At 36.8% G+C, this 25,856-nt stretch overlaps 1 protein-coding gene across 1 annotated transcript; it reads right to left on the reverse strand.

Moving 5' to 3' along the window:
- Window positions 1-1,990: 1,990 nt before the first annotated feature.
- LOC140140092 (proline-rich transmembrane protein 1-like) lies at window positions 1,991-21,394 on the reverse strand. Its single transcript, XM_072161916.1, has 4 exons — window positions 21,266-21,394; window positions 17,917-18,056; window positions 9,814-9,960; window positions 1,991-2,287 (listed from the first exon to the last, which is right to left on the reverse strand). Exons 1-4 carry the CDS (start codon window positions 21,279-21,281, stop codon window positions 2,108-2,110), a joined length of 483 nt encoding a protein of 160 aa, XP_072018017.1. The 5' UTR covers window positions 21,282-21,394; the 3' UTR covers window positions 1,991-2,107.
- Window positions 21,395-25,856: the final 4,462 nt, after the last annotated feature.

Raw genomic sequence — 25,856 nt, forward strand, 5'->3', positions numbered from 1 at the left:
CACTCTGGCATAATGTAAACCGCCACCACTCTCCCGCAATTCCATGTTGATGAACGCATTTTTAACATTGAGCGCCCCAGTCTCCACAACATTGATTGAATGGGAATGGGGAAGGGAATGGGAAAGGGGGAAGTCTTGTACTTCTCATCAAATGAAGAGCTTTGCTGCATAAGCCCTTACATCAGCTTTTTGACTTTTTTGAGAAAAACAGTTTTTTTCAATTGTGCAATATTATTACTTGTTCGATTTGATTCATTTTGGTTTTGAATCAAGTGATGATGAATAGAAACTAAAAGAATAGGTTTGGTACAATTTGCAAGCCTTCCTTTTCATTTTATTATTTCTTTTATATCGCGCCTTTTGCGGATATAAGGTTTTTGCAGCAAAATGAATTTACCCCCTTTTTAGAAACCACCTTTGCAATCAAATTTGATCCCATTTTTGCACTACTTTATGTAACTTGATAAATGCTTGCAAAAGCAAAAAAAAATTGAAATATCTCATTTACTTTTTTAATTATGAATTTTTAATTACATTCAGCAAAATGCCATTTTGTAAGTATTTATTAATTAAATATTTTTTAACTACAACTTTTTTTTTTATTAAAATTCTTTTTTTTTCAAACATAGTGACCCCAAACAGTTCTTTTTGGCTTTAATAGTTAAAGAACATTCAAGGCTACTATTGCACATCCAAAAAATTAAACAAAAACTATTTTATATTCACTGTATGTTTAGATTTACGGAAATTCCCTAAGATTTGCCAATCGGGAAATTTACGATATCTCCGGAGGAAAGGTGGTACGAAGGTCAAACAACCACCAAAATGTGTATTTTTACCCACAATATAATGCCATACCAGTATTTCAGCCAGAGGTGGATGCAAGGGCTTTTGCAACTAAGCTCTTCAAATACTCACTGGACTAGTAGAGCGGTAATAAATTAAGAATTCCAATATATGGGAATAAGTGTTCACGTACATTTTGTGGTACAAGGTTTGGATATCAAAAGGTTGTTTGAGAAAACAATACATTTCTTAATTAAATAAAGACACACTGGTAATATGAATCACGAGTTACTTTAATAAAAGTAATATTTATACATGTAATTAATTAATTGGATTTGATACAGCTACATAATGCTGGTTATGTGCTTCTGAGGAGTGAGGCCCTGTGGCCTTACGAAACAGATTTGTAAAGCATTATGTAGCTGTATCAAATCCAATTAATTAATTATTTCGCTCCCATTTTGGTTGAGCACTTTACCTTTGGATGATTTCAACCATCTTGGATTTATCTATTTATTTATACATGTAGTTATTTTATCATTTCGGAGCAAGGAAACTGAATTAAATTATAAGATTCGTAATAGTGAAATGTCATGCTGAGGTTCTTCATTGTACTATAATTTGGTTCACCTCAAGTTTGGTATTGACGTCAATGCGTCAAGTCTCACCCGAACGCGGGCGTGTACACTTAGTGCGTTTAAGTGCGATTCGATGCTGCGGCGAGCGAAATATACAAGTACATCACTACCAAACTTGAGGTGAACCAAATTATAATACACTGAGCTCAAAAAGACACTTATAATTTTTTACAACTTGTGAATCACAAGGTCATATCTTAAAATACTGTCAATCAAAATGAACCAAAATTACACACAGGATTACCTTAATACTCTACTCTTAACACATGTCAGTAACCAAGCAGTTATCCAACTGACACAACAGCAAAATGCACTGTCATGGGACAGCTTCCTGGACTTCCTCCACTTTCACAGCCCAACATTTGGCACCCAGCACAAAAAAATCTGTGAGAATGCACACACGATCCTTGCACAGATGATAAAACGGTACTGCTTTCTGCTTTTCATACACTTTTTTCATGAAACAGGGTTGGGCTGTGAATGTGGTCCAGGAAGCTGTTCCATGTCAGTGCATTTTGCTGTTGTGTCAGTTGGATAACTGCTTGGTTACTGACATGTGTTAAGAGTAGAGTATTGAAGTAAAGCTGTGTGTAATTTTGGTTCAATTTGATGGACAGGATTTCAAGATATGACCTTGTGAAAAATTATAAGTTTCTTTTTGAGCTCAGTTTATTAAAGGTTGATTAATAATTCTGGAAATCACTAGAAGACATATTCATAAAATGCCGTGCCACAAAAATCAGAGTGATATACACCACCGTAATGACGATGCCACAGATCAGGCCAGTGATACTCCAAAGCCGTGCACTCTGTGACAGCCTTTCTGCCTCTTGGTAGTTGCCTGCTGCGTAACTAGTCTTAGCCTATATGAGTTTGGATAATTTAAAAATAAATAAACAAAAAAATAATGGATATTTGTTTTAAGGTAACAATAATGAAGATTTGGTGCTGCAGAACTTTAAATGTGTAAAAAGTAAAGACTGAAATTTTTGTCTTTTTCAAAAACTAATCTTGCAATAAGACTAGTGCCACAACTAATGAATGGCGGAGAAATGAGCGCGTGCAATCGAAGTTAATGCTACATGACTCGATTTAACTTATGCTACCTGTATAAGTAAATCCTGAACCATTATCGGTTTACATCATTTTATCAATCGGGCACAGCTTAAGGGGGTACTACACCCCTGCCTAATTTTGTTCCTATTTTTGCATTTTTCTCAAAAATTATAGCGCATTGGTGACACGTAAGATATGTATATTATAGGGGCAAGGACTACAACTACTACAGTGGAAATTTTATTTCAGCACAGACAACAGTTGTGGAGTTTCAGTAAAAAATGAGGGAAAACCAATATTTGATCAATAAATCAATTACTAATTGCCTTGAGTTGCTGAATTTTCACTGCAGTAGTTGTAGTCCTTGCCCCTATAATATACATATCTTACTTGTCACCAACGCACTATAATTTTTGAGAAAAATGCAAAAATAGGCACAAAATTGGCCAGGGGTGTAGTACCCCCTTAACGTGAATAGATTAATAACTGGTAAAAGTTTATTCAAATTCCAAGAACAAAATCCACGCTTCATAGTATACAACAAAATTTAGTCTCACTGCTTCACTTTAAGGTGGATGAATATATGAGTAGGATAATTTGCCAAGGTGGCACGTAATAAGTATTATCATTTATATCAGGCTTTTGAGCAATACAGCAAAAGTATGTATGAACTTGATTGAACAGATTCATCAGGATCGTTATAGTATACTCAGTAGACAAGGTTCTTAGTGTCTGATCCAAAAATTACACTTACTTGTGTACGTTTCAGCATCACCTGTTTGCTTTATCACCACTTGCAGTGACTACCCGCAGTGTTGATACCGTCAAGTGTTGATAAAAGCGACATGTGTTGCTGAAACGTACACAAGTAGGTGAACATTCTGAATCGGATACTAAGAACCTTGTCTACTGTATTGTATTGATCAGTTTTTCCAAAGTATAATGCAATATAATATTTTTTTAATAGTGTCATCGCGCATCACCATGGTGACAGCCTGTGTAACAACAATACAGCATTACAGCCACAGCACCGGTTCACGGGAGATTTTACAAACTAGTAAAATGACTCCAAACTTTATTTGGATTAATTCTGGATGATGATCAACATTAGGAAATGTAATCCACATCTACAAACAAACCTGTATAATTCCTGATTTGTCATTGGGGATAGAAAAAGAAGCAGAAAAGAAGACGATCAAAAAGCAAGCTTACAATACGCATTTAGGTCCGGTGGCTAGGTAAGCTTAATTTTTTTTTACCGCATGGAGAAAGCCTGATATAAATAATAATAATAATAATAATAATAATAATAATAATAATAATAATAATAATAATAATAATAATAATAATAATAATAATAATAATAATAATAATAATAATAATAATAATAATAATAATAATAATAATAATAATAATAATAATAATAATAATAATAATAATACCTAAGCGCAAGAAGACTGTAAGTCCATATTTGGCATTTTGAGATATGATCGTTTAAACTTCTTAAAATAATTTGGAAACCAAACAAAGCCATAATATTGATACTTCTCAGGTACATGGGTATAGGCAAAAAGAATAAAAAGAAATATTTAACCATACTGGTAATCTATGTCCAAAGACGAGCAATTCGACACCTTGTTTGTTGAATTTGAAGGTTGTTTTAAAATTTGACCTCAGTTGAAGTGCCCTCTAAACTCATTAACCGAGCTCAAAATGTATGATAACTTATATATTTTCGTAATCGTTGTGATGAGACGAGTAATTTGGTATGTCTCTTGACGACATTGGACATTTTTGCATTTTTGACCCCTATTGACCCCTCACGTGACCTCTATGGGGAGGGGCCAAATGTAAAAAAAAAAGGTAAAAATTTTTGACGTCATCCAATAACTTCAAAACCACCTGTAACTCAATTTCGTCAAAAGTGGACTTACAGTCTTTTGGCGCTCAGGTCTTCAATTATAATAAACAGCAACAACAACAACAACAACAACAACAACAACAACAACAACAACAACAACAACAACACTACTACTACTACTACTACTACTACTACTACTACTACTACTACTACTACTACTACTACTACTACTACTACTACTACTATAGGCCAATAGTATTAGCTCATATATCATTAAAAGGTCAAAATGTCTCATAACAAGCTGATTTTTTCAGGATAGGTCCAGGAATATGTATAGAATCAAATTCCAAAAGTCCCCGAGAATCCCCCTTGTGCTTCCTTCAAAATCCAAGATGGCGTCCAAAATGGCCGCCATTTTCAGTTTTTATCATAATTTTGCTCCCAGACATGTTAAAATCACAAACAAAGCATCTAAATATATGTTTTGAGGTACAAGGAATGTTTTAAAACATTTGCAAGAGGTTTCAATGGTCCTAAGTAGCCAAAATCCAAGATGGCGTCCAAAATGGCCGCCATTTTCAGTTTTTATCATAACTTTGCACCCAGACATGTTAAAATCACAAACAAAGCATCTAAATATATATTTTGACGTACAAGGAATGTTTTAAAACATTTACAAGAGGTTTCAATGATCCTAAGGGGCGCAGCACTAATTCAGCGCCCCATAGGATAACGTGTGATTTCGGCCTGCTTCAAGCGCCATTTCTGGCGTCCCTGCAATACTTGGCAAAATAAATTTGGTATCAAATTAAAGCTCTGTTTCTATAGATTCCAAAACTTTTGTCGGCATATATCGATGACCATTGACTTTTTTCGCTAATTTGCGGTGCAAAAAAAAAGAGCTAAAAATATACTAAACTCACCACTCACATTTCAAAATCGGGTTTTCTTAATCCGCCACAGAGAATTGCTTTTGAGATCAATTGTCCAGTTTTTATCTGCATGTTATCATTAAAGACACTTGTCGAATTCATATGAGCCGATATTGAGTGATTTAAAGTGAACATGTCGGTAGATATGGTCGCTACAATCTCATATTCACTATGGACTATATTAGCCGAATTTCGTTGTTACATAAAATGTGGAGTGATTTAGTGTTGCGCCCTCCTAAGTAGCCAAATTCCAATATGGCGTCCAAAATGGCTGCCATTTTAGTAAGTAAAATTAGTTTTCAACCAGACTTGTTGAATACATATACAAAATATCTCACATAGGTTTGAGGTACAATGGATATATTCAAAATGTACTCGAAGGATTTCAATACCTAGATATAAAGCCAAAATACAAGATGGCGTCCAAAATGACCGCCTAAGAAGTGTTTAAGATGTGTTAATTGGCATTGCAGAAAGTTTGAAACTCATGATTTGTAAGCAGACTTATAATGCACATCATCCAAATTCACTACCATTATTACCATCATTATGTTACAATATTGATTCAGTGCTTTTACCATGTGTACAATACAATAGTTACCATTATTAATTATTTTCTATTTGCCTCCAAACTAGCTGAGCTCATGCCAAGATGACTTAAGCCTATGTTCACATCGGTATCCATGTGATGTAATGCAATCAAATGGTATACCTTAAACTTAATCAACTTGCACTGTGTCTCCTGTATTAATGTTCTGCAATGTTGGTTCGGTCTCCTCCTCATTGTCCCCAACTAGTACAGGTGCTGTGTTGCTGCAAGACTGTCCACAGCATTTGCTGCACATCAATGTACAGAAGAGTCTCAAGTTTCTTGCAGCTGCATGTCATGTTGTTGCATCTTGTTTGCATCCACATGATACCATGTTGAGCAATGTGTCTGGTGCAACAGCGAGTTCTGTTTCTTCTTGAACAAGAATTCCATCTTGTGATCTCCATTCCCAGTCAGTTGGACTTAGGTTGTTCCCCATCCATTCTTGAACCGTGAGGAAAGTGCGGAATGAGTGCTGTTTTGCAGCAGCACAAGTTGGGGTAAACTCGCGAGCTCAAATGAAGAGCTAAGGTTACTGCGACCAATTGCCCGTTTGTATACAGTGTGGCGGTATTCATTCAATGAACCATTGCTAGCCCCATACATCTTCAGGATGAAGCTCTCCCCTGCTCTCTGTACCTCATCATGCATGCTGCTGGCATTTGTAAAGGTATCTAACAAGTCATATTCATGTTTCTTGTTCGGGGTTTGCGCTTTCCTCAACGATAAATGGCTGAGACTGTGTCACAGCCTGTAATAGCGTGAAGAGACATCAAAGCAGGTAAAAGCAGAATTGGGAAGCTGTGGGTGCAATACACCAGACAGGTGGCCCTTTAATATATTCGGCATTTCATTAGAGCTGAAAGAACAGGGAATTGGAAGCTCCACCTCTACTGCATAAGAGAGATGGTGCCTCACTTCTACGCTGCAGGGCATCTCCACTATGCCAAATCTGCAAGGTTGTATTTACAACAGATGGAGTCTTTGGGGAAATACATGCCCCCAGATGAGTACCAACTGTTCACAGACAAGGGATATTTCACCATCCGACCAAACCATTGAGCAGTTTTTGTTGTGGACTTTGAAGACATCAGGGGGAATGACACATGGTCGCGGCATCACAGACAGTACATTAACCAAGTGAGTCCACGCACTTTCTCGATGTGCCCCAGATTATGATGCTTTAGAGCAGTTCACGGGTGTTCATACGGGAACATAGGGGATCGTAAAGTTTTTGTTGGTTGGTTGAAGGCACATCCTCCTTTGCTGGGTATGGACGGGATCGTCTGGTACGTGTCAACTGGGACTGTAGCAGATTCATCCGCTAACTGTGATAGAGCGGTGGAAGTTGGCACGAAGTCAGCAATAGAAAAACGGGTACGAAGTTTACAAACATTGCCTTACGCCGAAATGACAAGGTTACTATGATTGGAGCAAAGGACAAGATGGTGCGAGTTAAGGGACAACAAGTAGAAGTGAATCCGACTCTATTATAGAATCACATGTGTACTGAACAACAGCTCTGAGATAGCGTCGTTCTTTACGTACGAACTAGGTCCTCAGCCACCTTCTCTCTTTGAAGATGACCTTATGCATAAATCGCCAAAGAGTTCCCTGGGCCTTCTGTTGAAATCGTTCACTGAGCATTCCAAGCTGCCAGAGAATTGTCTCTTTGTAGTAGATGGTGGTTACATGATGCAGTCATGTCTACAGTAGAATTCATCTCGACCTTTGCAGGACTTAACCCCATTAAAAGCTATTAAACCAAGATAACACTCATTGAAACAGCTCAACTGATTAAATCGGATCTTCTCTGGTTGTGCACAAGTGACTGTTTTCATGTGCGATATCGCAATAAAGCTGGTATTCATAGCTTCAGTTGGGTAACCGATTATAAAGGAAACGAAAGGAAACAATGTTATGTGTGGCTTTGTTCACGAAATCAGACAATGTCGTGCTTTTTGTAAACCAGCATTCTTGAAAATGAGCAACATAATGATTTTTGACTTAACACGGTTTAGAAATAATTTCTTCATATTTTTGGTGTTATCTGTCGTTTACATGTCCTTCCTAAAACACAAAAGTACGACCCTCTCCAAACACCTAAATTAGCTAAAATTTAGGACATGTTACAAAACTTTATTTTCTAGAACCTATTTAGAATAATTTAAATGTAGCTTTTACCGGTTTTTTTGTGGCATCCTTCAGAAGTGAGCGGTCCGATACCAATATTTTCGGTCAAATCTCCATTCAAATAACACGGGGAGTTGGCTAGCTATGCCTTGCCCTCACTCATATTTTACAAAAGTACGACCATTTCTGAACATCTAACCTAGCTGTAATTTTAGGTCATGTTAGAGAAATATATTTGCTAGACGTTTTGGAGAATAAATAAAATATTGGCTGGTTATTTTTCACACAGTGATGTTAACTAGGCAAGTGTCCATTCTCCCAACATACATCATTTGTAGGGGTCACGCGTCAATGGTGAGAGCACTGTGTATTGTGTATAGGAAAACGGACAGTAACTGCAGTATGACCTACTTCGACATGCCATTTGGCCACATCCCTCCACCTATGCAGGCATATGTCAGAATTACACATCACACATGCTAAAGCATTGTGGAGCACACCCGATTGTTGTATTTGATGGATATGGCACTTTTCTCACGGTTCAAGAATGGATGGGGAACAACCTAAGTCCAACTGACTGGGGATGGAGATCACAAGATGGAATTCTTGTTCCAGTAGAAACAGAACTCGCTGTTGCACCAGACACATTGCTCAACATGATATCATGTGGATGCAAACAAGATGGCTGCAACAACATGACATGCAGCTGCAAGAAACTTGAGACTCTTCTGTACATTGATGTGCAGCAAATGCTGTGGTCAGTCTTGCAGCAACACAGCACCTGTACTAGTTGGAGACAATGAGGAGACCGAACCAGCATTGAAGAACATTAATGCCGAAAACACAGTGCAAGTTGATCAAGTTTAAGGTGTACCATTTGATTACATTACATCACGGGGATACCGATGTGAACATAGGCTTAAGCCATCTTGGTATGAGCTCAGCTCTTTTGGAGGCAAATAGAAAATAATGGTAACTATTGTATTGTACACATGATAAAAGCACTGAATCAATATTGTAAAATAATGATGGTAATAATGGTAGTGAATTTGGATGATGTGCATTACAAGGCTGCTTACAAATCATGAGTTTTGAACTTTCTCCAATGCCAATTAACACATCTTAAACACATGTCTGGTTGAAAACTAATTTTACTTACTAAAAGGCGGCCATTTTGTCCACCATATTGGAATTTGGCTACTTAGGATCATTGAAACCTTTTGCAAATGTTTTTAAAACATTCCTTGTACCTCAAAATATATATTTAGATGCTTTGTTTGTGATTTTAACATGTCTGGGGGCAAAGTTATGATAAAAACTGAAAATGGCGGCCATTTTGGACGCCATCTTGGATTTTGGCTACTTAAGATTATTGAAACCTCTTGCAAATGTTTTTAAAACATTCCTTGTACCTCAAAACATATATTTAGATGCTTTGTTTGTGATTTTAACATGTCTGGGGGCAAAGTTATGATAAAAACTGAAAATGGCGGCCATTTTGGACGCCATCTTGGATTTTGAAGGAAGCACAAGGGGGATTTTCGGGGACTTTTGGAATTTGATTCTACACATGTTTTTGGACCTATCCTGAAAAAATCAGCTTGTTATGAGAAATTTTAAGGTTATAGCTAATACTATTGGCCTACTACTACTACTACTACTAATAATAATAATATTGAATGGCTTAGTTTTGTGTGATGCAAGATTCGACTAGCGCAATATTGGCCTATATTCTTGTGTCACATTCAAGGCCTGCCAATATTATGTAATTACACAGACTTATATTCATATGGTCGATTAAAAAGAAACCAAACGTACCGCACCAGATTGTACAATTCCAACAATACCGAATGGTAGACAGCAGAGTACGGTAACCAATACTGATTTGACCAAGTAGTCCTCCGGAGGGGGTGGCTTACAAATTGGCATGACTTGTGGAGAGGGTCCAAAACGTGGCTGCTGATTCTGTAACCAGAGAATACGACAGCACATTAAGGGTACACGATGTATTGTTGGTCGAAGCAGCAAAAACAATCATTATCTGAATATTACTGAAAAATAACACTTGGATCTCTTGCAATAGTTCATTCTACAAATCATAAAAATTGCTTGATTTATTGTAGTTATGTACGTTTTACAAAAGGGTTGTTGTTTCGACCCTATTTAAAACATAAATCAAGAGCCACAGGACCTACAAAATTATATTCGTGATATTTGAATTCTTCTACAGACTCGCTATGAAATGATCGATACAAAATTAAACCTCCTTCCTTTATCTTTTAGACGTGAAATCCTTGATCTCACATTCTTTTTTAGATGTAAAATGGGACTTTATGACCTTAATCTTAACCATTTTGTTGTTTTTAACTCCACCCTCAAGGACCGTCCCACCACCAGATCATCTGCTGCCCCCCTATTGTTGATTCCCAAACGATGAAAAACCGAATCTCACAGGGCATCGTTTTTCAACCGTATCGTTCCCCTGTGGAATCAACTTCCTCTCACAATTAGATCCACTGTCAACATGTCCTCTTTTAAGAGCCAGCTCTCTGAGTGGTACAAGAACAAACTAGAGGAGAGTTTTGATCCTTACAACACATGCTCTTAGGTTACATGTTGCCAGTGTTCTGGTTGTAGGCTTGTGTAGGTTTTTTTTTTTTTTTTCAAATTTTTTGGGAGGGGGGGAGGGGGTGTCCTCATTGTTTTGATCCTTGGTGGGACTGTCCTGTTAGTCCTTGCCTTTCACTGGTGCAAAATTGTATCTATACTTCCTTTTTTTATGTACTTTTGAATATTCATGTGCAATATATTTTGATGTTATATTATAATTATTGTATATACCAGTGATAAAGTGTAATAAATAAAGTATTAATACAAAAATACAATTTTTGCCAAACCTCACTACCATTCGCAAGATGCTGTGAACTACCACATCGCAACAGTCTAAAATAGTTGCTAACCATAACGTGGCAAAAATAGGCTTGTTGTAATAACCATGTGTCATCAGAGGATGGGGCGGTGGTTCTTGGCAAGTGACCTTAGTGACCTTATCGATAACACGTTCTAGAAAAACTGTATGAAATCAATTAAATTATGTCAAATATCTTGCTTGCTGAGCTCGCGAATCATGATAAACTTGGAATACGATGGCTGGTCAATAAGTTCCCGCAACTATGGTGTATCTCCGCTCATGCATGACTTGGATGGCTGTTACTTACGCTAAATTCAAGTTTGTACTTTTGTCTTTCAAAACGAATATGTATTAGCGATGCTGAATGCTTAATTACGTAATGACATTAGCATAAACACAATAGCGTATGGGCACTGCCTGATTTATGTTGAAAAGTAGTCAAGAAAATCACCCATTGTTCTTTACATAATAAGAGATAGAAAGATTAATCGATGACAAAATTTAACCAATGGTACCTGGGTATCTACTGATTATAAAAAAGGGAGGTCCCAGTGGTGAAACCATAAACATTTCTTTCTTAATGAACCCTTAATTTCAAAAGGTCTTGTTTTTGTAATTAAAGTAGCACACCATAGAGAGGCTCTGGATTGAATAAGAAATTTGATTTTCAAAAGGTATGTCTAATTCTAGCATAAGACTCGGTATAGCAATTCACTCACACAGCTACTGTTCCGCAAACCTTGTATTAGTCATATTTTTAGCGCGTTTTTGTTGAATTTTTACTTTTTTCATACATTTTTGGTACTTTCAATCATGCATACCATCAACGCATGCGCATATTTCTATTTTTATTGCAACAAATTCTATTGTCCTGACTATGATCTCTAATACCATACCAATAATCATATTTGTTTTTGTTTCATTTTGGAGATAATTTGGATTCTTTCTTCTGCTGTGTGGGCTCTTTTTCGCGATTTTCACACCATTTTTGCTTGTTGTTATAGGCCTATTTTTGATGAAGTTCAAAGACGGTCCATTTCCTCATCTGTTGACGGATACATTTCTTCTTTCACAATTATCAATTGAATATACTCAGATTACCTCATACCAAAAATAAGGCCTGTAAACTGCTTTGGTCCTTACTTCTGCTTCTTTTTATTACACGTTCCTCAAAGCCAATTCAAATTTTTCGCTAATGTTGACAATTGTAAGTGTACATATAGCAATGACTTTATGCAAATGAGATTACATAATTAAAGGTACTCTGATACTAATTGTTGTGCGTTTTCAAAGACAAAGGTACAAACTTTATTGATCGTAAGTAACAGTCATCTAAGTCATGCATGAGCGGAGATAAATAATGGTTGCGGGATATTATTGACCAACCCTCGTATGTAATAAACATGTGTACATATAATGGGGTGGGGTGGTGGTGGTCAAAGAATATTTGCCACGTTAAAAAGTTGCACACCAAAGAAAAAAGTTTTGGCACATCAAGGGGTCGATTTTTAGCAGATCATTTTGAGAATACCCATAATTATTGCCATAGCCCCTTAGTTTATGGGTGATTTTTTTTTCATTTTACATAAATTGCATTGTTTTCTTTTTGGTTTGTAAACTTAAATCATGTTAAATACTATATAAATAAATTTAAAAAAAAAATAAAAAAAAATAAAATAAAATAAATAAATAAATAAATAAATAAATAAATAAATAAATAAATAAATAAATAAATAAATAAATAAATAAATAAATAAATAAATAAATTTTATTTAATAAATTAATATACATTTTATTCAAATCGATTTTACATTATTTTATTCCTTTGCAACAGGTTTACAGCTACTGGCTGACTATAAAACATTCACTCAATTGTTACTGACACTTATCATGATTATGGGTGTTTTTTTAATTAAACAGTGAATGCAATTATTGTATATGTACCTTACACCCTTAAAGGTTGGCCTCTTAATCACACTCACTGTATGAGCAGAATGATGAGAAATGGCTAGCATACACTTTCTACACTAGGATGTTTTCAATTTCTAAATTTAATCAATTGGAATCGATTTATGAGTATTCTCTTTTCATTTACTTTTTATTTCCATAAAGAGTTACTTATAGTAATATTGTAACATTTGCTGAGGAGGACGCCCTCTATGTTTTAGGAAATTCTGATTTTTACACGATTATAAAGTACTTTAAGGAACTAACATACTCTGAAAAATCAATCAGAATATTTTTAGTGTTGTATTCGTAGCAAAATAGTTGGGTGATCTAGAGCAATTCCGTGACCGTGGAGAGCGAAGGTTCGTTTCTCAGTGGATTTGTCTTCTATGAAGGTTAATAAAAAAATTTAGCGGGGGTGCCCCTCGCAAAAGTGTGAGCGGAATCCGTGAGAGCCCGAAATCCAAAATGCCGCCGTTGGCCATTTAAAAATTATTTTTCAATGGTTTGGCCTACAATGCTGTTCAGTATATGTTTTCTGGGTTTTTTGGGGTCAAGGAATTCATATCTGATGTCGATTTTATGATATGACTAACTTTTGATCGTCAAATCCAAGATGGCCGCCGATTTACAGCTCATAAAGGTTAAATTGTCACATTTATCGTATAGCCTTTACAATAGGCTCTAATTAAAGTTCTCATCATGCCAACTTGAGTGATTGACTCTAAAAACTCCCAGTAATAATGATTTGACCTATTTTGGACCTTCAAATCCAAGATGGCCGCCGATTTTCAGCTCAGAAAGGTCAAAATTTCACATTTGTCGTAGAGCCTTCATAATGGGCTCTAATTCAAGCTCTCAACATGCCGAGTTGAGTGATGGACACTAAAAACTACAAGTAATAATGATTTGACCTGTTTTTTACCTTCAAATCCAAGATGGCCGCCGATTTTCAGCTGAGAAAGGTAACAATTTCAAATTCGTCGTATAGCCTTCATAATAATTATACTCTAATTAGAGCTCTGAGTAGTCGTAGAGCCTTCATAATAGCCTCTAATGAATACCCATTCTGGCACACACCTACATATACATATATATTCACATTTGAATGAGTTTAGTCTATATTGGTTTCAGGTCTACGTGTGTTTTGCTCTGCACCCTATCAACAATGAATGAATACAGCATCAAAGATATTTATATATTAGAAAGAAACATTATCCTATGAGACTAGTGCATAGATCACCTATAACACTGCTTGCTTGTTACCTACAGCAAAATCATCCCCTAACAATGTCTACTGAGATGTGGGGCAAGCCGTATCTATAAGTCGCCTGATACTATCGTCCAAGGTAAACATGGTAAATAGGAGAGTTTACAAACAAAAACGAAAAACTGGTTAGGACTTGACAAATATGGTGATTTTTAAAACATTTCGTCAAGGTAATATGGGTCTAGAAGTCATTACATGCATCACATGTTACATTATATCTCAATCTCATCTTCAGACAAGCTTGAAAAGGCTCGATGTTCAAGTAAACCACCAAGTTCTGAAAGTGATGATGAGACAGAGGGGCCATTGGCACCCAAGCGCCCGCGTTCATCTGTGCGTGGACCTCTCCACAAAAAAATGTGTATGGCGCATGCAGGGTGTGGACCACGGAGTAAGCTGTTCATAATCAACACACACTCAGCATAGCACTCTTTTAAGAGCCACACAGTCCTCGTAAAAGATGGGGAGCTGAAGGATCGTCTATTACAGCTTGTTGAGTCCACGTCAGCACTGCATGTCAGATGCTTTCGCAAATTGATATCATGTACTACCATGCCTGCTTCGCGTCCACACCATGACCTGAATGCGCCATACACATTTCGTTTTGTCGTGGAGAGGCCCACACACAGATGAACGCAGGTGCTTGGTTGCCAATGGTCCCTCTGTCCCCTGGTGGTTGACTTGGACACTGAGCAATATCACTTTCTTTGATTTTGCGCGCACTGTCAGGTCTTTTCAAGCTTGTCTGAAGAATAACATGTCTGATAAGCATACAATGACTTCTAGTCCCACATTTCCATGAAGTAGTGTTGTAAACATAACCAAAGTTGTTAAGTCCTGACTAGTATTTGGTTTTTGTATGTTTTAACTCCGTACAATTATATATACTGAATATCCTCCGCTCTGAGAACCATTTTGTGATGCCTCGTTGTATAAGATATAAATACACACAGCGTGCTCCAGGGCACTCCGCTACAAAACGAAATGTGTATGGCCCATTTAGGGTGTGGACACGAAGCACCCGACTAAAGCGCGGGGTATAAGCTGTTCAGAATCAACACACACTACTCAGTATGGCGCTCCTTTAAGCGCCACACATTCCTCATAGAAGATGGGGAGCTAAGGGATCGTCTTACACAGCCTCTCGAGTCAGCACTGTCGGATCCTTTTGCAAATGATATCATGTACCAACAAGCCTGTTGCTTGAAGCACGTCAAATCACACACAATTAGAGTTAGATGGTGTAATGCATCTTCAGAATATGTGTCTCGCAGAGCCAAGAAATTTGTTCTTTAGACATGTGGATGGATTCGATCCTTCACCGAGCACGAGATCCGTTCACGAGGCCCTCTTATTCCCTCTGTTACATTGCCTGTCATAGTATCGATCTTGACGTCGTCAGTGTAGACGATAACAATGGCTGGCTTGCTGTCTGCAATCTCCTGCGGGCATGTTGCTGATCATGCTTCAAAGATCATTAGAGTTCAGTGATCTTGAAGTCAGCATAGTTGATGCAGACACGACTCTTGTGTAGAGTTCCACCAGATCTTTATTCCTCGTCATACAAGGGACATTGATGCCCAGGTTGATAACAGTGGTGGTGATCTATTCAGTGCTGTGATCATGGAGGCCCGACTGAATATGGAATGGTTGAGATCGGCAGTTTTCTCTTAGGCTGTTTTAGCTCTTCGTCTTCTTCAAGATGATCGATATGAAGTGGCCAGGCGATAGTAGATCTGTTTTTGATCTTCTGAGACAGCCGCTGTGACAGCTGCTCATTACTGTTACCAAGTGATGAAATGGCAGCCTCAGTGTCATCACCTCTTCCCCCAATATCATAGACCCACTCACTCTTGTTCTTCTCTTGTCTCTTGATACTCATTAATAAGCATTGAGTAGGTCCTTGAGATTGGACGATCTGCATAGCCATAGTCACTATGCATAGCATAGTCATGCGTTTGTAGTCTGCTATAAAGAAGGGCTGCAGTGAATGGATCCTGTGACTCAGTGAAGATGATCGAATCCACGTGTCGAAAGAACAAATTCTTTACCTCTGCGAAACGATTCCTCAGCTCCCCATCTTTTACGAGGACTGTGTGGCTCTTAAAGGAGCGCCATGCTGAGTGTGTGTTGATTATGAACAGCTTACCCGTGGTCTATTCGGGTGCTTCAGATCCACACCCTGCATGCACCATACACATTTAGTTTTTTCGTGGAGAGTTCCACGCACAGATGAACGCGGGCGCTTGGGTGCCAATGGTCCCTGTCTCATCATCAATTTCATAACTTGGTGGTTTACTTGAACACTGAGCGTTTACAAGCTTGTATGTAACATGTGATGCATGTAATGACTTCTAGACCCATATTACCTTGACGAGTTCTGACAAGGTTTTTCGTTTTTTTTTGTAAACTCTCCCATTTACCATGTTTACCTTGGACGATAGTATCAGACGACTTAGGCCCTACACGGCTTGCCACATTTCAGTAGACATCGTTAGGGGATGATTTTGCTGTAGGTAACAAGCAAGCAGTGTTGTAGGTGATCTATGCACAAGTCTCATAGAATATGTTTCTTTCTAAATGTTAATAAATATCTTTGATGCTGCATTCATTCGTTATTGATAGGGTGCAGAGCAAAACACACGCAGACCGAAACCAATATAGACTAAACTCATTCAAATAATGTGAATATATATGTATGTGCGGGTGTGTGTGTGCCAGAATGGGGTATTCATTAGAGGCTATTATGAAGACTCTACGACTACTCAGAGCTCTAATTAGAGTATATTATGAAGGCTATATGACGAATTTGAAATTTTTACCTTTCTCAGCTGAAAATCGGCGGCCATCTTGGATTTGAAGGTCAAAAACAGGTCAAATCATTATTACTTGTAGTTTTTAGTGTCCATCACTCAACTCGGCATGTTGAGAGCTTGAATTAGAGCCTATTATGAAGGCTCTACGACAAATGTGAAAATTTGATCTTTCTGAGCTGAAAATCGGCGGCCATCTTGGATTTGAAGGTCAAAAATAGGTCAAATCATTATCACTGGTAGTTTTTTGAGACAATCACTCAAGTTGGCATGATGAGAACTTTAATTAGATCCTATTATGAATGTTATAGGACACATATGACAATTTAACCTTTCTGAGCTGTAAATCGGCGGCCATCTTGGATTTGAAGGTCAAAAGTTGGTCATATCATAAAATCGACATCAGATATGAATTCCTCGACCCAAAAAACCTTAGAAAACATATACTGAACAGCATTGTAGGCCAAACCATTGAAAAAATAATTGTTTAAATGGCCGACGGCGGCCATTTTGGATTTCGGGCTCTCACGGATTCCGCCCACACTTTCGCGAGGGGCACCCCCGCTAAATTTTTTTATTAACCTTCATAGAAGACAAATCCACTGAGAAACGAACCTTCGCTCTCCACGGTCACGGAATTGCTCTAGATCACCCAACTAATAAGACTTTAAAAAAAGGACGTGCCGAGTCGTTTTATTCATACCATCGAAATCGACTGTTCATAGCACTGTACGTACGTACATGGCGTCGGGTGGTCATAACATATCAAAAACACCTCAGTCACGATCTCGGGCACGGAATGACACGCACTGACGACATAGGCGCTGGGATTAAATAGCGATTTTCTTTGTTTTGCCTAATTTGCTCGGCTCATCTCTAAATTAAAAGGTCAGATATCTTTTTATTATGGAAAGGTTAATATACAAGTTTTAACAAAATCAAAGAAAACTTATTATAGGTCAAAACTGTCACATATTTACCACGATATGTTCTTGGTATGGATTCCCCATGATATGCTGTTGATATTGAGTTTCGGTATTGTGAACTGCGTGAGCGTGGTTTTGATGAGCAGGGGAACCATATGCGGTAGACATTGGAATTTCTTCCTTGTTGATTAAACCTGAAGATCAAGCAATGTTGTAAGAAAAATAAAGTCATTATCATATAAAGTAGTATTCAAGTAGCCATGTACTTAGCTTCAAAATAGCAAAAATTTTCATGCGCATCGCGCATTTGTACCATAAACTTATTCTGTCACCAAAAGGTGCTGGATTCACTAGGCCTATACTTCAAGCATTTTTTTCAGACCCCATCGCCCAATGTCAAAAAGAAATCTACGCCATTGGTCATGTAGGAAGACAAATGTTGGGGTTGCAAGAGCTAAGGATGCGACACAGTCACATTATTATTGAATGGGACAATCGTCATCGTTGGTGTAGTGAATAGCACGCATTAAATATTGTTACGGATTCTTGCAGATGTCCAAAGACTTTAAAAAAGTCTTTTGGGAAATTGCGTGTATATTCAATAAGCATGATATTAAGGAAGGTCAAAATATTTATATGATGGTCAGTTTTTCTTCCCAGACACATACACATTAAGTACAAATCATTAGATTTATAAAGTCTACCTAGTACAACCTGTAAAGTGTGCTGAGGCTTGTGGATCAACGTCTAGGCATTGTGCCTATGCGCAGCGCACAAAAAATAACTGCGATTTTTATTTATTATTAGTTTAATCTTGAGGACTTTAATGTCAAAGATTTCAATTTTTATTAATTGGCCAAAAAAATGTATCAAATTATATCTCGAATTTCAAAATCTAAATATTTGATATTAGAGGGATATTTAGTGTGTCTAATGTACTTTCAGGTCCCATAAAAATGCAGTGTTAAGGTGGGTGACCAACCCCTTAACAAAATATATCGACAGTTAAAGTCCGGTATATACGGGTAAATTTAATGATGACACCCCCAGCATTCTACCAACCCAACCCTTTTAGCTTCCTTTTTTTAAATAACACATTCAAGATGTTAACGAAAAAACAATTCCCGGCACTCTGGCCAGGTTAAAGGTAAACACAGTGGTCAAATTTCAAAGTTGCTCAAATCTGATTAACATACAAGCACACCAATTTATTCCTCTCATTGCAAAGAATACAAAAAAAATTTAGTTTGACCTAACCTGCGACATACCGTTATTGTTAACCAGATTCGAGCAACTTTGAAATTTGACCACTGTGTTGACTTTTAACCTTGAATATGGCAAGAGTGCCGGGAATTATTATATATATATATATATATATATATATAAAGTTTACTTGTTAGAGTCCTGTGTGTGGGGGGTTGGGGGGTTGTGGGTTGGGGTATCATTAAATTCCCGTATATAACGGACCATTATAACAACTTTTTAAGCAGGTTATTTCTTTTATTTTCTAGGTCGGTCGAAGTAAATGGTAACAAACTTAAAGAGACCAAGTTAACGAAATCACAAGATTGTGATTAAAAAATGCAGTAGTTGGTAATATTGGGACTTGTTCAAACTAGACTATGCCATAGTCGAATTTAGTTAAAAATATGTTATTATTAGTCATGATGAACCCATTTCGTTGAATTCAAAATTATACTGATGTTTATTAAAATTAAAGTATTCAATAGTAAAATGGTCATAAAGAGTTAAAAATATCAGACGATTAGTGACAATAAAAGTAATTGAATGCAACATTATCTTGCATAATTATAATGGCTCACTTTAATACTGAACAATTCTGATTTTGGAATAGATCTACCAGTTTATTGATAGCGAACCCCGAAATTTCGACTATGAACTTTGAATTGTAAGCAGAACTTTACCCCTGGACTTTGCTCTCTAAAACACACTGTCAAGCATACTTGTTTATCAGTCCATTAACCACAAGTACGCGCTAGATGTTTGATGAGAGATTAACTTTCGCGTCAACACAAAAGCGCCGAAAGTTGTTTACGGTGTAGTTAATGGTAATGGCGCGGGCCCAGCCCCAGACGATTTAAACCATAGCGAGGTATGGGCGACCAATCTCAAGGCAGATCCATTTAAAGATGCATTACATCATGGCCAATTTTAGTTAGGCCAGAAATTGGCCTAACTCTCCATAGAGTCCCGTGTTAAAAATCTTAACCGCAAGGCAATGTCGTAGTCCACTTGGGAAGCTAACAAACAGAGGGAGTAGGGTGACTGATCAGATGTGAAAATCTATCAATTGTGCACACATTAATTAAATCAGAGTTTTAAGCTTAAATAAATACAATATCCAGAGTATGCACAATGGGCAAGTGGACTACGGGGTAGTCTATATTCAAACTTGATCACTATGATAATAGGAAGCCATATGCCCAAATGTGTGCTTTGAAGCTTTTAACTTTTTATCCACGTTGATGCAATCGGCCGTTACCCTGACTCACCAGGGCAAGGAAGTGACCACCATCCGACATTTCTGTAATAAAAAAATTATGATCAAAATACACGTTCCTAAATCCTGTCCCAGCAAACACAAAACGTTTTAGACGTCATTCGCAAAAGGTTGTCAGAATACCTTATGTTGGGTTATATAATGGGTATATTTTTTTTTCATAACATTCAAAAACATTATAATTATGATAACTTACTGCAAATATTCTAACATAATGTTATTTAAGTGTTGACATTTGTTTGCCAAAAATATTTCAAAAAAACATTTTACAAATATTTTGTAGTGTGTTTTCATACAAAACGTTTTATAACGTTTTCATGACATTTATATAACCCGACATTTTAATGTTATTAAAACGTTTTTACCAATTTAAAACCCAAAATATAACCTGTATAAAACGTTTTAAAAACGGTTTTGTGTTTGCTAGGGTCTTAACATGTTGTTTCGCCCGATGCCTATAACAAAAACAGGAGACAAAATTCAAAAACAACGAGTGAAAGAAAAAGGTTTCTTCGGCTTTCGCATTTTGATATTGAAATTACGAAATAACTAATAATAATAATTGATTTGAATAATATCAAAAGATGCCGCATTTATATTTCTCGGAAAAAATATGTCAATTGCAACAACTGTGTTAACGAGTGCCCCACAAATATGATGCGATCAAGCAAAATCAGTCGGAACTCGGAAACATTGATTTTGAGATAAAGCCAAACAGATATATTTCCTCTTATTTTTTGCTCATATCCTTACCATTAGTTGTTTCAATGGTGTTTTCTGCAGCCCAGCTTTGTAAATGATTTTTACTATCCTATAAGAAACTGAAAATTTAATATTTCCGAGTTCCGACTGATTTTGCGTGATCGCATCACAAATCCTTACCTTTCTTATCCGCCATCACTGACCAAATCAAGACAATCTCCCCCTTTGTTCGATATATTCCAAATGTAAAATTCGCTTACAGACTGGTACAATACCAGTTTATTAGCTCCTACATGCACGCTTGTTGGTGTCGAGTCGGAAATAGAGTTATGTTCGACATAACAGTGTACTTGCTATACCCGTGAATATAAAGCAACATTTATGTTAATAAAGGCCATGACGATTACTTGACTATTAGTTTTTAATTTCCCCCACCACCGTCAAATTTTCATTTTTGCCAATTTGAATATAAAAAGGGCTAGAGCGCTTTTCTCTTTGATTGTTTCAAACGCCTAAGGATACAATGCGCCTAAAACCAAATGTATAGATGAGGTGACATGTGTTTACATTTGATACGCCCTCTGTTGGTCTGTGATCAAAACTGTCAGGCACAAAACACTATAGTTTACATGGAAGAAGTTGATTTTTATTCATTAACTTTGGTTTCAAAGCAAATAATACAAAAAATGGTATCAATCTTGTTTATAAATGCATCAAGCTATATACATAACATCACACAAAACTTCAAAGGTTTTTAAAAGTTGAGTTTTAAAGAGATTTATGTGGTCTGTCATAGACACTTCTGTGTTATTTTGCCTGCTTTGAAACAACAGAGGGCGGTCTGAATGTAAACATGTGACATCATAGGTCACCTCATCTATATGTTCCTATTTTACGCATTTTGTGCGGTTAATATGGTTAAAGGGACAATACCAAACTATACTATACTATATTCATCACACGTGACATTATTTTGCTATGTACCTTTAAAATAATACCTAACTAAAATAATTCTTATAGGTCAGTCAAATTAAGATAAATACGCGGCTAACTCACCACCATTACGTTTGGGTTTTGGAAAGAACCTTCTGTTAAATCATGCATGACTCAATTACAAATCTCTACATCCCTTTCTTTTTGTCTATTGATATTTTGAATAGTGTTTATCTTTCCCTAATACATAGCGCCCTGATCGATTCTTCCTGCATATCAATATGCTTCATTTACATTACATTACAGAGATCGGACACTAATCCCTACCATAACAAACCATGTAAAGGTGATATAACAGGTCTATATTACAGGATTAGATTAGTAAACTATGATATATTTGCAAGTATTATAATATATTGATTGAGCAGGAAAGATGTGATACTATTTTTTTTTGTATAGTAGTCTAGTTGCCGGCGTCAGGTATACATTTATGATGATGACATGCATGATGCAAACTCATAGGTGTTGTGCGTTTGGCAGTTTGGGAGGGGTGGGGGTTCAAAATGACCCCATAGGATTATAAAATCAAAATTTCAATTGCTCAAATACCTCTTTCAAATATATCAAATTATATACATAAATAAACATAAATAAATAAATAAATAAATAAATAAATAAATAAATAAATAAATAAATAAATAAATAAATAAATAAATAAATGAAAAAAATTGAACAAATTGAAGCGTAGCATTAACATCATAAATATAACCATTGCTGGCAGGAGGACTCGAACCAACGATATTGACATTAGCAGTCTGATGCTCTACCATTGAGCTATGACAGCATCTAGTGATGAGGGTCGAGTTTTTAGCTTATACAGTGTTTGTCAGTGTTTGTCCGCCTCGTGAAAGAAATAAATATAAAATTTCAATTTTTAATTTTAATTTATTTGATAATTTTCTGACCTATATTTTCTTTAGAGCAGGGACAAATATTTCCCCTTTTATCCAATTTGACCGCTAAATAAGAATCTGAATCTATATACTTCTTTTATTACTAATTTAATTCAGCGATTTGTTCCATAAAGCAATATCAAAGATTAATGTCAAGCATCTCACAACAGATATTTAGTTGGCTTAGTCTTGCACAGTGCTTTTTAACCGGGAGGTATCGAGATCGATTCCCACCTCTGCCTGCAATTTTTTTAAAGACTGGGAAATAATAACCTGACATTCGCCGCTGACATTCGTACTGCAGAAGCGGAGTTATAACTTGTTAAACTTTGCTCCTTCCGTAAAAGGGTACATTATTTTGGCACTACATTATTTCTTTTTTCCACATTGCTGGTATTAAATATCAAATGGTCATAATTGGCGGTCACTTCAAATCATACCCAACTGAACGAGGTTCAGGAATGTCCTCTCATTGTTAATTGTTGGTTAGCCCACCACTTGAACAAGATTTAGTCAAAGCAAACAAAGACTTAAGCTTTTTACTAATGCTATACATAAGTATAAGCTTATTATCCTCTTCAACAATAGGATTAAAGATTGGTGCTTGACTGGAATTACGTGCTAGTGTCATTGGTTATTGTTAAAAGGCAATAAGGTGTGTAATTGCAATATTTCCTCTGAATAGGAAAGACTCTCTACATCGAACCATGGATGCTGAAGGTTCGCAATACTGTTATTAGCTGTTATTTAGGGGAAGGTATCTTCCAACCCCAATTTCAAATGACTAATTGCAACAGAGCCCATTTAATCACCATCCATTTCAGAAAAGCATATTTAATTATTTAATAACACATCAAAAGTCCCCAAAATCCAAGTGTGGAACAGTGTTTTTAAATTAAAATTTGCATAAATACAAAATGGTCGCTTATGCAGGAGGTGACATTTCAAAGTTGTAAAAAAAAACTATACCAATGTATTGCTCTCATCATAAGATTTCAGAAAAAAGTACAGTTTGACGTGTCTCCGATATATATACAGTTCGCGAGTTATAGGCAAAAAGGTCAACGGTCAAATTCAGGGGTTAAAAAATGTTCCTATTTTAATCAAACTGAAAAATTGCATTGTTTTGGATGTTTTGATCCACAGGGAACGCCTAAACAGGTCAAGATCAACAGGGCTCAATGGATTATTCTTGATGCGTCCTATTAACGAAACTAGTTCCTTTAGGGGGGAGGGGGGGAAAATACTCGATTACGTTTATAAAAAACATCGGTCTGATGAAGAATATGCCAATAATTTGTTTGCTTTTCCGCATCAAAATGTTGATTTAAAAAAATAAAATCAAACATTATAAACCGTTATATACTAAATACATTTTAATAATTTTGACATGATTTGTATCAGTTTATTGACATTTATGCGAACATTTAAAAAAAAAACACCCAGAAACCCCAAATTAGGGGTGGTAGTTTTGGGTCCCTTTTCCTTGTTTTATGAGCCCCGTCTTCAAGATTTGCACTAGGGTAGGCCTATTCTCGAAAACAGTGTCCCAAAAGACATGCTATATGTATAGTGGATGCTTGATTTGGAGTCCCGGTTGTTTTTAGTCCTTCAGGTAATCTCTATCCCCAATACATGCTATTTTGGTCCCATTTTGAGACATCATCATGGTTATGCCTAAACGATGGCGAATGGAGAACTTTATTGTTGTAATACAGTTTGCAGTCTTTTTTAAATATTTTTATGTTTCTGTTCAGTGGTGTTTATATATATGTTATCAAGTTTAAGAAAGTGGGGTTTTTGTATTTACCTATCACAGCGATGGTACATGTAGGGTAGGGGTAACCCACTATAGCCTATACCTCTTTTAGTACTAAATACACGACCCCAAATGTTCAGCATTTCAAGATTACGTTTCTGGCAGGGAGGTAGGGAGTCAGCCTATAAACGAAACCAGTTACGTTTATAGGACGTCATCGATATTTGTTTTGCCCTTATACAGGAGAGCACTCCATTATAATGCCTCTTTGAAGGTGTCTTGGGAAAGTATTTCTTGAACTGCATATCTCCTTGTCTTGGGTATGGTAGGCGTCAATCAATTCTCTGAGGTCTCTGGACTTAGGGCCAGACTCTGGTGGGATAAACCAGTTTTAGGGGCCCCAACCGTTCCGCTTCCCTCAGAGATAGATTTTATTAAATCATCATCAGAGATTGGGCACTCCATCCTACTTTCAGGTTAGGAACAGCTGGTAAACCAGTGTGCTAAGTCAATGCCCCTATATTACCCAATAGACCCTTGAGCTAGAGTCAGCTGAGCAGAGCTTACACTGCTGGAACTGGGATGTCATTACGGACAATGACTGGTCACAGGAACCTAGTCTTACTATCAGTTGGAGGGGTAGTTCATTGGTAGATCACCAGCGCGGTCATCTTCGGAGTCTAATTTCACCCTTCTTAAGATGAGCACTCCTGGTGTAGTTCTCTCTTGGAAGATGACAAAATTTGAAAAATCACCTTGTTGCAGTTTAACTAATAACCGAACAAAATCAGCTTGTTACACTAGCAAGTGCCACACCGTTGCAACGGTCCACCCGGGGTGATGTAAGGCAGCAGGCAGGACTAGTGTATAGCTATGAAAAGTGTCGTTGAGGAATATTAATTTATAAGTGTCACTTGGCATATTTAGGTCTGAGTGTCTTGTGCTGGTTCGTCTTCTTTATCTTCACATGGAGACGGTTTCAGGTCTATCTGTCAGAATGCTTTGCTTTGACGGCATAACCATATCACATAGCTGGTTCTGAGTCCCGTTTTTTAAGCCACATCCATGACCTCTGCTTCCAATTTCAATTGGGAAGTAGTGCGTACACCATCCCCTAATTTCACTG

The sequence above is a fragment of the Amphiura filiformis genome, chromosome 18 (assembly GCF_039555335.1).
Source record: "Amphiura filiformis chromosome 18, Afil_fr2py, whole genome shotgun sequence".
Classification (NCBI taxonomy): domain Eukaryota; kingdom Metazoa; phylum Echinodermata; class Ophiuroidea; order Amphilepidida; family Amphiuridae; genus Amphiura; species Amphiura filiformis.